The sequence below is a fragment of the Oncorhynchus tshawytscha genome, linkage group LG07, assembly GCF_018296145.1.
Source record: "Oncorhynchus tshawytscha isolate Ot180627B linkage group LG07, Otsh_v2.0, whole genome shotgun sequence".
NCBI classification, from domain to species: domain Eukaryota; kingdom Metazoa; phylum Chordata; class Actinopteri; order Salmoniformes; family Salmonidae; genus Oncorhynchus; species Oncorhynchus tshawytscha.
In genome coordinates, this window is record NC_056435.1 from 28,078,086 (window position 1) to 28,091,287 (window position 13,202).

Consider the following 13,202-nt stretch of genomic DNA (forward strand, 5'->3'; position numbering starts at 1 on the left):
CGACTATCAGCAGCATGTTTACTTTGTAACCGTCCGTCACCCAATTCTGACACTCCAACATATGATGCAGCAGTAACAATTTAATAACAGAAAGAAAAGGAAGTGAAGAGCAGCCTACTGTTCTTGACATGCGGAATTCTTTCACATAGGGGGTGCTTCTGAGTCTTGGACAGTAGAGCAGGAGTGAGGGGTGTGTGAAATCCCCACCCCAGTGACATTCAAATAAAAACGGGATAATAATTTGCGTAATCATCCATTGACGGCTTATGCAATTAACGGTTTGTGTAATTCGTGAACAACGGGGTGTGAGTTATTAAAGACATGGCAGGCAAACCTTTTTAAAAGTGGTGTGCAAAGTCTTAACAATCAAGTGGATAAAGTTACTTTGAAATACAACCCCGTGAAATTGATAACTTGCTGTTACCCGAACAACAGGCAGATTCTGATCCCAGGATCACTGACCAAGATGATGAGTCAAAACACCTGTAGCCGAAAACATAGGCTATTCTTGTACTTACACATTGTTTCTCTCAATATATATAACAGAAGCATAGAAAGCATTAAAAAAAAGCCCAAAAAAGCTACAACAGAGGAGAGCTGATTATTAAAGGTCTTGAGTTCTGCCCCCTCCCAAATTCAACCTGTGAGTTCCACTCAGTATCAGGTCTGAGATCAAAGGGATAGCAAAGGCTTAGCAGTTCATTACTTAAATTAACTCTTCTAATCACGAGTTAGATTATTATTGTAATTCATAAAATCTAGAAGTTGGAATTGAATTGAGACAAACCTCAAAATGTTTACATTAAACAGTCCAAAACCAACTGCATTCGAATCCCATCCCAAATGGCATTTAGGTAGAGAACTGTCCATTGACTTAGCCCCTTCTCTCTCCCATCACTCAGTCCAATATGTCAGTTATGTCTGCCTCTCTCTCTGTAGGCGTTACGGCCAGGTCCTTCTGGAGCTTCTCTGTGCCGTCGGCCATCAGCTGGCAGGCAACCTTGTGTTTGGACCAATGCTTCACCTGGCATTCCCTACAAGGACAGAGGAACAACACATATAATCTCATTCAGCTGAACAATGTAGAACCTCCTGAACCAAGGGGTGGTAATAAAACCAATGGCTTTTTCAGTCTTTTGAGTACATCTTTTGTTGCAAGACTAGTAAGAGATTCACAATAAAAGTGGCAGCACCATCCTCTTGATATTTACTTAAGGAGGTGCATTCCCCTGTATGGTGCTTCACTGTAACCAGTCTTACCTCTGGCAGTACCATTCTCCCTGGCAGCGGGAGCATCTCTTTGAAGCCTCGGCCCCACAGGCTCCACACTTGGGCTTCTCAGGGATCAAACTCTCCATCACATCCAGGTTATAGGTCTGGGCCAGTCTAGACAAAGGATGATTCAAAAACAGTATAGATTGTAACAGAGACAGAAAGGTTCACATTCGTATGTCTCAACCCCATCCAATATTAAATTCACCCTTAAAGATTTTGGTCTCATTCAGTCGCTTTACTAATAACACCAGGCTGAGTATTACCTGAGTGCTTGCTGTCTCAGGTCCTCCTCTGAGGGGTTGAATGTTTCCTTCACTTGGTACTTGGCAATGGCCTTCCACTTCCCTGTATTGTCCCGCATAATGTTGTTCCACATCTCTGGAATCTACCAGTAAAAGGACGGTATTTATTTGTATGACAGCAATTCATTGTGTTCCTGTGTGCGCATGTTCCTGTGTGTACGCATGCGTGTTCCTTGTGTGAGTGTGTTCCTCACCTGTTCCAAGATGAGGTCTTTCTTTGGAGGGGCAGGGTCTGTGACAGTGAGGTGACTGAGGAATCGCTGGAGCTCTACCAGGTTGGGCAGCTGGTCAACTAACACCTCCGTCAGGAAACCTCGTAACTACACACAGAATATAATGGGTGATTTTCTGACATTTCATAGTTCAAGTTTCAGTTTGAGTTGGACATTTATTGTACTCTGGTCAGCATGGTGGTCTGTTTGATAGACCACCTACGCTATCCTGCACAGAGTTCTCAGAGATCATAATGCTATCCTCACATATAGTCAAGGAGATACAATCATGGTAATAACAGTAATAGGAAACACCTCAGTCAAAACAGCAGCTGGATACCTCATCTATCTCCTAATCGGAGGGGAGATCAGATACGATTTGAGTCACTGACGTGTATCTTCCTGTCCGGGTTGGCGCGCCCATCGGGTTCGTGCCGTGGGGGAGATGTTCGTGGGCTATACTATACAGTGTCTTCTGACCCCTCCTGTCTCAGCCCCCAGTATTTATGCTGCAGTAGTTCATGTGTCAGGGGGCTAGGGTCAGTTTGTTATATCTGGAGTATTTCTCCTGTCTTATCCGGTGTTCTGTGTGAATTTAAGTATGCTCTCTCTAATTCTCTCCCTTTCCCTTTCCCTCTCCCTCCAGGAGGACCTGAGCCCTGGGACCATGCTTCAGGACTACTTGGCCTGATGACTCCTTGCTGTCCCCAGTCCACCTGGTCGTGCTGCTGCACCAGTTTCAACTGTTCTGCCTGTGGCTATGGAGCTCTCACTCTCTCTACTGCAACGGCTGTCTCTAATTCTGAATGTTCGGCTATGAAAAGCCAACTGCCATTTAGTCCTGAGGTGCTGACCTGTTGCACCCTCTACAACCACTGTGATTATTATTATTTGATCCTGCTGGTCAATGAACGTTTGAACATCTTGGCCATGTACTGTTATAATCTCCACCCGGCACAGTCAGAAGAGGACTGGCCACCCCTCAGAGCCTGGTTCCTGTCTAAGTTTCTTCCTAGATTCCCACCTTTCTAGGGAGTTCTTCCTAGCCCCTGTGCTTCTACATCTGCATTGCTTGCTGTTTGGGGTTTTAGGTTGGGTTTCTGTATAGCACTTTGTGACATTGGCTGATGTAAAAAGGGCTTTATAAATACATTTGATTGATGGATTAAAGGATAATGATCTGGCCCAGACATTTTTCCTGAGCTATAGATTTGACCATTAGGTTTTAGAAGCTCCTATAGTCAGAAGTGCCAGTACTGGCTGAGGCTACTGTACCTTTAAGAGCTGGTTCTTGTTGAAGTTATTGAAGTCATATTTCCTTTGGCAGTCTTCCTTCAGCACCAGGTTGTACAGAGCAATCCAGACTTGGCCGTCCAATTTAGTCATCTTTAGACGGTCTTCAGATGGAACTTTCTGCCATTTTCCATTCATGTACTTCTCCATTACACCTGTAGAGGGAGACAAAGGACAGGTAATGAGGGATAGGTTGGGCTTCTTACTTCATTTTACATTTTATCCAGACCAACAGACAGTAGTGAGCAAATACATTTTCATACTGGTCACCAGTGGGAATCGAGCCCACAACCCTGGCATTGCAAGCGCCATGCTCTACCAACTGAGCCACACAGGACTGGTCATCATAATGGTTAAAAGGTTTTAAAAACATTTTTTTTTTTAAATGCAACAGTTGGACAATGAATGAAGACATTCCAAACGTTTAAAATGTTTATAATCCGCAGATATTGACTGAATTATAGTGCATAAAACATTATACTGGCATGGACAAATAATGAAATGGAGTTCAGTGATTTTGGTGGGAATTATTTCTTAGAATGCACTCATATACACAGTACCAATGAGTAGGTGTGTCCAAACTTTTGACTGGTACTGTACATTTAATTATTGTATTAGGTATTTTTTAAATATTTTGTGTTAAAATAAATAAAAGTATATGTGCCTCATTTGCATAAACACCTGGTGTGAACTTAGCGTATATGAGAAAATTAACATAAAGGGGAGGACCAGAGCTGCAACCACCAAACACTTGCTCTGTCTACCCTACCAGCACTCACCTGCTCCGTCTACCCTACCAGCACTCACCTGCTCCGTCTACCCTACCAGCACAGCACTCACCTGCTCTGTCTACCCTACCAGCACTCACCTGCCAGCACACCCTACCAGCACTCACCTGCTCCCTACCCTACCAGCACTCACCTCTACCCTACCAGCACTCACCCTGTCTACCCTCCATCTACCCTACCAGCACTCACCTGTCTACCCTACCAGCACCATCTACCCTACCAGCACTCACCTGTCTACCCTCCAGTCTCACCCTACCAGCACTCACCTGCTCCGTCTACCCTACCAGCACTCACCTGTTCCGTCTACCCTACCAGCACTCACCTGCTCCGTCTACCCTACCAGCACTCACCTGCTCCGTCTACCCTACCAGCACTCACCTACCAGCTCAGTCTACCCTACCAGCACTCACCTGCTCCGTCTACCCTACCAGCACTCACCTGCTCCGTCTACCCTACCAGCACTCACCTGCTCTGTCTACCCTACCAGCACTCACCGGCTCTGTCTACCCTACCAGCACTCACCTGCTCTGTCTATCCTACCAGCACTCACCTGCACTGTCTAGACTGCTTCATTGTTGTCTAGTGCTCTTGCATAATTCAACAAGTGTGGCAATAGCAAGATACACTCAAGATTAAAATTCAACATACTTGGCTCTAGATTATACAAAACATACACTATTTGCGAAATCAGACATAATATCACTATAATCCAAGTGTTCATTTTCTGAAGTTGCTTTCATTTCAGCGCATCTATTTATTAAAAATGGCAACTGTATTCAATTATTATTCAACTCCACCAAAAAATTAACACTCATCAAAATAAAGTTAACTTTCTTCTCTTTTTTGTGAAGCAAGTGTCAAGACGGTGTGTTGAAACCAAGACTAAGCTTTAGCATTCTTATAGATTCAACAGAAATCCAATGTCTCCCATTGATCCCATTTCAGCCATTACTGGGGTGTGTTTGACAGGTCATTACAAACATTTAAGAGACAAGTGGATTTTGCACCCCTCAAACACAGGAAATAGATGGCTGAAAAATACAGATCCTTAGGTGGGCGGGGCCTGTACATTACTACTACTACACTGTAACAACTAGGCTATGTAGGTAAAAAGATGGCCATTGTTTTGATATAATCATATTATCCCATAGATGGGGTTATGTGGAAATTGTCTGATCCATTTTGTCCATTTGCATGAATACACGTTCAGTGACCAACCTGCAGAATAGCGACTCCAGGGGCTGTGCTGTACCAGCTGTACCAGCACACAGGGCAGGTTATGGGTGCACAGCATCCTATTGATCACACTGATACTGTGTGCGAGAGAGAAATCACAAATAATACATTTCACCACATGACAGAATTTCTTATTTTTTTCGATAGCATGTAAGGTATTTGAAAAATGATATGTGAATGCTAAATCTCCCACCTGTCAGTATGGTCAGTGATGTAGCGCAGGACAGACAGAGCCTTGAGGGAAATTTCAAACTCTAATGCCGCATTCTGACCCTGCAAATCCTGCATCAGACACACAGCACAACAGAACATTTACAATCCACACCACTGACCAAAGTAAATCCACCATCCTGACTTGCAATGGCCTGACTCTAATGTTGTAGCTGGAACCCAGACAGCTCCTGTAAAGAGGAATCCACCCTGTACCTGTATAGAGGATGAGTCTCCACTCTCTGTGTGACTGAGTCGGTCTTTTGTTGGGGTGTCATCCCTGGATGCTCTGCTGGCCAGAAGGGCTAGTTTGCGGTGGCAGTAGTCCACCAGGTCCAGGACTGAGTCGTCTGCTGCCTCACAGGAGTCCTGTAACCAACACATACAGACACTAAATGTATTTAGGACATACTGTAGCTTATGTGATGTCTGAAACAGACGCAGCATACATTGTGCTGGTACTGAGGCAAGTGTTCAAATAAGTTCTCACCTTGTGAAACATAATTGTCTCAAGTAGGTTGATGATTGTAGCCTCATGGTGAATCTGTAGATGAGAAGGGAGAGGCTGAAATGAGATGGAAACTTCTAGGGGGTGTACAGTAGGGTGACCATTGTGCGGGACAGTCCCACATTTTGGCCCTTTGTCCCACGACCAAACAAATATGTCCCACATTTTATTAACACATTAAAACACCACTAAATTCATCCCGTATTTCAGTCAGACTTCCTATTCATTTGATGAGAATTGACATGTCTTTTGCAATCACATTGTAAAACAGTTAGGAAGGGAGATTTATCTCGGGATTGTTTGAAGCAGCAGTGAAAATGTTGAATGAGCAACTAATGAGCATGGAGTCTCATAATTCTAATGGAATTACCTTATATATTTCAGTCTAATAAGGCTATTTACTTACTTTTGTAAGACTTCGTTAGAAGCACCCTTTTTGTAAGTAGTTAAACTTGAAGAAGAGGACAGTTAGCTGGAATTTAGCCAGAAAGAATGACAAATGTGATTGGTTGAGGATATGACATTGGCCTACATTAAGATATAGGCTATATCATCTGGTAAACACTTCTCCAATGGTTGTTGAGATCTGATATTCTTCGCAGCTCAAGATGAGACGTAGGCCAATGTCATATCGTCAACCAATTACATGTCAAATCCTTTCGGCCTAAATTCTAGCTAAACTTGAAGAGACCGCTCGGTGCAGTGGGATTTTGCTGCTGCACATTTTATTCTTCTTCTAGGCTACACTGTTCTGCAAAATCCACCCATTGTCCAGATTTGTACCTGTACAGTGCATTCGGAAAGTACTCAGATCCCTTGACTTTTTCCACATTTTGTTATGTTACAGCCTTATTCTAAAATGTATGAAATAATTTTTACCCTCATCAATCTACACACAATACCCCCTAACGACAAAGCGAAAACAGGTTATTAGGCATTTTTACAAATGTATATATTTTTTTAAAACAGAAACACCTTATTTACATAAGTATTCAGAACCATTTACTCAGTACCTTGTTGAAAAACCTTTGGCAGCAATGGGGTCTGAATATTTTTGTCAGAGCGGATGGAAAATAAATCATTTCATACCTTATTTACTGTACATTGAGACACGATCACATCTCTTTTTTATTCGTGGGAATACTTGAGAACAGATTTCCTAAATTAAACAAATGTTTTGCTGAATTCCTGGACATTTTTATTTTTATTTTTTATTTTTACGCAAAACGAAATATCTCCCCTCTTTACACCCCCCTTGGTATTTGCACTCACCACCATGTACAGAGGAAAGGTGCTCTTCGGATTGAAGTCTTGGAGTTGACAGAAAATAGGAAACACCTTCTGTTTCCAAAGCTCCACCAGAATCATCTCATGGACCAGGGTGGGAATCTAGGGTGAAAAAAGGGGTTCAATCAATTATCTGTTTACATGTGCAGTAACCTGTGCAGTATCTTTTGGTCCATAAAAAAACGGAGACGACATAACACACCTGTACAGGTGATAGCTAACCTAGCGTTATAGAAGACGGTTATTACCTTTCCCAGTGACACAAGGAGCTCCTTGACGAACTCGTCCTGAGTGGCTGTGGATGAAGCGTTCAATATCGCCTGCATGTTGAGTTTCTCTATGTACTCATGTTGTCTGAACCACCTGTCAATCAAATAAAAAGCAATGAATGGAATACCGCAGCCACGAATCTGAAAAAGCGCGAGATAGACTGCCACTTTTGTCTAGCTGGCATTATCACCAGAGATGGTCTTTGCTATTAGCTAGCTAGCTAGTACAGTAAGTTATCTAGCTAGCTAACGCTAACTCCTACTAGGAAGACATACTGTACCTTGGAGAGCCAATGTCCTTGAGTGAGAATGTTTCCAGATTTTGGACATATCCTTCTGCCTCTCCGGGAAAAAGAACAGAGGTTTCCATATTCTCGACAATAAATGTTTGTACCAAAAAAAGTCTGAGTTGAGAGAAAGTGTGGAGACTGAGGCAGCTTGACGCGCGAACTCACTTTACGTGCTGATACCAAAAGGTTGGCATGGTTACTGGATACATACGCATGCGCATTACAGACAGCATGACTACAAGAGACAGAGCGGTACAAAATCCCCGAGGTAAGCCTACGCAGAGAGGAAGAGGCGAAGGTGGGCAATAATCATCTTTAGACTAGGTGAGGTGTGCAAGATCAACAGTCAGACAGTGGGTGACGACGACAATTGCATCTTTATTATTGCAAGGAGTGTGTATATAAAGTAGAGTTTTTGCACAATTAATAAATAAGTATACTGTTCCTTGTTTTGTGGTCTTTATGACTTCTTCCATTCATTGTTCTGAATGAAACTATCCCACAACAATGATTGCTTCAAGAGTCTGGATGAAAAAACCTGAAGATAAGTGAGCTTGGTGACATACTGGTAGTATAAAAATACCTACATGTCTTAGCCTTTGAATACACAGATATTTTCCAGAAGATTTCCAGTGATAGGAAGAAGTCACTTTATGGCATCTTTGGCCACGGTTACTTCACTTTGTCTCTCCTGGACAGCAGCCTTTCGTGTGCATCAGATGGGAGACAAGCAAGAGGCTCATGTTTTCGTACAATGGGACCTCTGTCTGTCTTTGTTTGAGAGGGGGCTTGCTCTATCTGCGTGGTTGCTGATTAAGCCAGGGTATCACTTCCAGCACACGATGTTTGGGTCATTCTCCAAACGCTCGTCCAGCCCTTTGTAGCTCATTCCTGCAGAAACAGTAAAGGGTACTGCCATGAGAGACCACAGAGTATAGACATATTTATCAAAATACTTATCCAGTCCTCTGTAATGATTCATCCTCCTAGACACACTCATAGAAACACAAACAGCATACTGACTGTAACAAATTCAAACTCTTTCTGACTACAACTTCCCAAACTGATTGTAACCTTGCTTGGTGACATAGCTGAGACACTCCGCCTGAATGGACCTGTCATCTATCAGGCTCTCGACTTTAGGGGTTGTGCAGTACACGTTAGAGTACTGGAGAGAAAGCATACTATGAGTCAACAGGACTGTACACACAAACACATTTCACATGAAGAAGACACATTATGTAAAGAAGGTTTCATTGCTGAGGGTTTTAATACCTTAAATATTGACACCAAGGTTGCAACACCATAATACCTGTAAAAAGAAAACAAAAGAAAACTTGTAGAATCTATTCCATGGTTTCACAAGGAAATGTTTCATTTTCTGTTGCATCATATTACCAGTTTCAAACTACTCACAGTAAATTCTGTACGGCGATCCGGACCAGATTAAGTTCAACATCCGCTTCTGCAGATAACTTCTGGATATGCCTGAACCCATCAGCGTAGGCCAGGATCTACAATAAAATTCGACACATTTTTAACTACATATTCATCAGTGCTTTAATCGTGGAGACAGTTTCATGATGACATTACACTAAGTATAGACAGACCGTTGTTTCTCTGAAACCCTTGATGTGAGGTCAGCCACACTCGTTACTGTAGGTATGCTCTCAGGTTAGACCATGACTCTCAGTTCCTTTACACATAAAAGTTCTTGGACGAAGGCGACGACTGTAGGGGGAGTTTTGTTCAGAGCGCAATGCTCATAAGCATAAGGAACTTATCTTTCGTATCAGCGTGAAATAATTGTAAAATAACAAAATGTTAAATTGATACACACCTTTGTAAGGAAAGGGTTCCCACACGGCCATATTTCCATTTTGCAGCCCTTGTTTACGGGGGAAGAAAAGCGTAAGAAAGAGTGCTAATTAGCCATCTGCATCTCCTAACACCTGTGTGTAAACGGAGAACAGACGCCGCAAACATGCTGTCACTGGAAAATACTGTCGGCTACAAATGTGTTAAAAATGGTTGAAACAGTGTACAGTAAGTGTATATTTTGCATTTGTGAAAGTATTTAGAAGTGATATGAAAGTAGAGGGATTTATGTTTCTAGAACCATACCTCAATTGAGAATCGATTCACGTTTTGATGGAGAATTTGGCTGTTTTGCCTTCCAGAGCCAATTCGCCCTTCAAACAGAGCTTGTAAGGTCCTTGGAATAAGAAGTAAGGTTAGGCTCCTTTAGTCCAATATTGGGCTAGCTTTCACTATGGATGGGTGTATCTGTGTGAGCTGCTATCAGTGTGGTGGTGTGCCTACCTGTTGAGTGGTGAGATCCCACTGGGATTTGATGAAGTGGTCCTTGCACTGAGTGAAGACAGGCACGTCGTACTCCTGCACGATCAGAGGGTCCCTGCTTTAGGTTGATTGTAATTGGACTCCTCTGAATAAGAGGGAGGGAAGAAGCATGTGTGAGACTGAGATATCGGGGTTTGACCTTTAAACGATTGTCTCACAAATTGCAAATGCAAACACATACCGATGGGTAAGGTGCAGGCTCCGGTAGCATTGAGCTCCTCTAACAACGTGGACATAATGGGTAGCAGTTTCTGTTTGCTCTCCTCATTCGATATGAGCCCACTCTCCAGCTGCAAAATAAATAGAAACATCAATACTTTCTTCTATATATATGCTACCAAGGAGACACTAACCTCCAGTGTTGTGAGGTACCCAGAGAGCTTCTTGACAATTGGCTCAAGGGCACAGGTCTCGGTCCGTGAGTCACACACAAGTCCGAGGTTAAAGAGTAGAGCATTGCGGCTGTACTTCTTGTGCTCAATGCACACTGGACAACCAATTCACTTCTTCTCCACGGCTGTTCTACACCAATCAACGAGGAGAGATAAGAGACCTTAATCATAAAAGTGCATTGCAGGAACAACAAGGATACAAAATAAGCAGTGTGGGTCAAAAATAACACATGCACTTAAAACTGGTCCATTTATGAGGAAATAATGTAATTGTACATAGACAGTTATGAGTTCAAATCAAATTTTATTTGTCACATACACATGGTTAGCAGATGTTAATGTGAGTGTAGCGAAATGCTTGTGCTTCTAGTTCCGACAATGCAGTAATAACCAACGAGTAATCTAACCTAACAATTCCACAACTACCTTATACACACAAGTGTAAAGGGATAAAGAATATGTACATAAAGATATATGAATGAGTGATGGTAAGATGCAGTAGATGGTATAGAGTACAGTATATACATATGAGATGAGTAATGTAGGGTATGTAAACATAAAAGTGGCATTGTTTAAAGTGGCTAGTGATACATGTATTACATTAAGATGGTATAGAGTACAGTATATACATACAGTATGAGATGAGTAATGTAGGGTATGTAAACATTATATTAAGTGGCATTGTTTAAAGTGGCTAGTGATATATTTATTACATCAATTTTCCATTATTAAAGTGTTGAGTCAGTATGTTGGCAGGAGCCACTCAATGTTAGTGGTGGCTGTTTAACAGTCTGGTGGCCTTGAGATAGAAGCTGTTTTTCAGTCTCTCTGTCCCTGCTTTGATGCACCTGTACTGACCTCGCCTTCTGGAAGATAGCGGGGTGAACAGGCAGTGGCTCGGGTGATTGTTGTCCTTGATGATCTTTATGGCCTTCCTGTGACTTTGGGTGGTGTAGGTGTCCTGGAGGGCAGGTAGTTTGCCCCCGGTGTTGCGTTGTGCAGACCTCACTCCCCTCTGGAGAGCCTTACAGTTGTGGGCGGAGCAGTTGCCGTACCAGGCGGTGATACAGCCCGACAGGATGCTCTCGATTGTGCATCTGTAAAAGTTTGTGAGTGCTTTTGGTGACAAGCCAAATTTCTTCAGCCTCCTGAGGTTGAAGAGGCGCTGCTGCGCCTTCTTCACCACGCTGTCTGTTCTGTTTGTTCTGCAGTTCTGGTTTGGTAATGATGTACACCTGTACTGTGTCAAAGAGCTCCCGGGATATGTACTCCTCTGTAACATGGGGAGGATAGAACACAGCACAAAGATGTGACTGAATTCAAAGTGGCTGAACACTCATTGTAAAACCTGTCAACAAAACATACTGCACAGTGTACACCTACCACTCGGAAATGTCCGAATTGGTAAGAACGACCTTAACCAGAGAGGACGAGAGACCGAACTCGATGGAAAATCTGTCTCTCTCCAGAAGGTGGCGATTTTTCCCCGTTGTTTCAACCACCAAGCAAGGAGTTTTTGTATTTTATTAATAAGAAATCAATACAGAAAATACATGGGGGAATAAGTATATATAAATAATATACAAAGGACAATTGGGCTAGGGGGTAGAATATCACATTACAGAAGGACCTTAAGGGACATACATACACGTATAATTCGAACAGCTTTTTTGTTAGTAAATCAAATCAAATCAAATGTATTTATATAGCCCTTCGTACATCAGCTGATATCTCAAAGTGCTGTACAGAAACCCAGCCTAAAACACCAAACAGCAAGCAATGCAGGTGTAGAAGCACGGTGGCTAGGAAAAACTCCCTAGAAAGGCCAAAACCTAGGAAGAAACCTAGAGAGGAACCAGGCTATGTGGGGTGGCCAGTCCTCTTCTGGCTGTGCCGGGTGGAGATTATAACAGAACATGGCCAAGATGTTCAAATGTTCATAAATGACCAGCATGGTCCAATATGGCAGAACAGTTGAAACTGGAGCAGCAGCACGGCCAGGTGGACTGGGGACAGCAAGGAGTCATCATGTCAGGTAGTCCTGAGGTAGAGTATTTAGAGTAGAGTATTTAATTGTCTTAAAATATAGTTCCATTTATTTTTATAAGAACGTGGTGTTTTGTTTGTAAATTTACATTGTATATATTGTGAATATGACATTTGGCCAAAATAAATTAATTACATTTTTTTTTCAACGTATTTCTATCATAGGTAAAGAATCCAAGCAGTACATCTCTCCACAATAGTGTAAAATCTTCATAAATGTGTTAAATTATAAATATACCACAGTTTCCTTACATGAATGCAATGCCAAAAAATATGCAACACCGTTTCTGGGTGGTCATTACAAAAGGTACAATTTGAGTTTGTTTTTCTTAAACTTCTTCATATAGTGGTTCCAGGATAATATTTGTGAATAATTTTAAAGGAAGCCTCCTCAATTTAGTTAACAAGTAGGTATGTGTGTGGCAAAATTCTAACTTTTTCCAACAGATATTATCAATAGAACCGTTCCAATAAGGCATGACATAAGGTACAACATCCTGCTGAAACAAGGTTTGTATCACTCAGTTGTTGAATGGACCAAAAGATAAACAAATCTTTCCTACTGATGAGTCAACATGGTTAGCGGAAGGTAGGTTCTGAGGGTCAGGTCTTTACACGTTCCTGAATAATAAAGCAACATCTGAGGGAATGGCATCTAAAACAATTGCAAAAACTTTAGGTGTTACAGGGATTTTGTAAAGTGATAAGAATTCCTTATAACTAAGTAAAAAAC

The 13,202-nt window shown here is 42.1% G+C and overlaps 1 protein-coding gene across 3 annotated transcripts; it reads right to left on the bottom strand.

Annotated features, from left to right (window-relative positions):
• Positions 1–62: 62 nt before the first annotated feature.
• zmynd10 (zinc finger, MYND-type containing 10) lies at positions 63–10,571 on the bottom strand. Of its 3 annotated transcripts, XM_024426694.2 has the most exons (20): positions 10,213–10,571; positions 9,993–10,116; positions 9,795–9,885; positions 9,511–9,558; positions 9,281–9,401; positions 9,087–9,184; positions 8,946–8,982; positions 8,745–8,838; positions 7,662–8,561; positions 7,360–7,474; positions 7,097–7,213; positions 5,807–5,860; positions 5,533–5,685; positions 5,300–5,388; positions 5,089–5,183; positions 3,065–3,237; positions 1,772–1,897; positions 1,539–1,660; positions 1,261–1,386; positions 63–1,034 (listed from the first exon to the last, which is right to left on the bottom strand). In XM_024426694.2, exons 9-20 carry the CDS (start codon positions 7,748–7,750, stop codon positions 899–901), a joined length of 1,395 nt encoding a protein of 464 aa, XP_024282462.1. In that variant the 5' UTR covers positions 7,751–8,561; positions 8,745–8,838; positions 8,946–8,982; positions 9,087–9,184; positions 9,281–9,401; positions 9,511–9,558; positions 9,795–9,885; positions 9,993–10,116; positions 10,213–10,571; the 3' UTR covers positions 63–898. The 3 variants fall into 3 exon arrangements, with proteins under 3 accessions (XP_024282462.1, XP_024282464.1, XP_024282463.1); XM_024426696.2 differs by lacking the exon at positions 9,281–9,401; XM_024426695.2 differs by lacking the exon at positions 8,745–8,838.
• Positions 10,572–13,202: the final 2,631 nt, after the last annotated feature.

Coding starts and splice junctions, on each gene's coding strand:
- zmynd10 (XM_024426696.2), bottom strand. CDS start 7,750: ATGGAAACCTCTGTTCTTTTTCCCGGAGAGGCAGAAGGATATGTCCAA. Junction 7,214..7,359: donor TCCTTGTGTCACTGGGAAAG/GTAATAACCGTC, acceptor TTTTCACCCTAG/ATTCCCACCCTGGTCCATGA. Junction 5,389..5,532: donor GAGACTCATCCTCTATACAG/GTACAGGGTGGA, acceptor TGTCTGATGCAG/GATTTGCAGGGTCAGAATGC.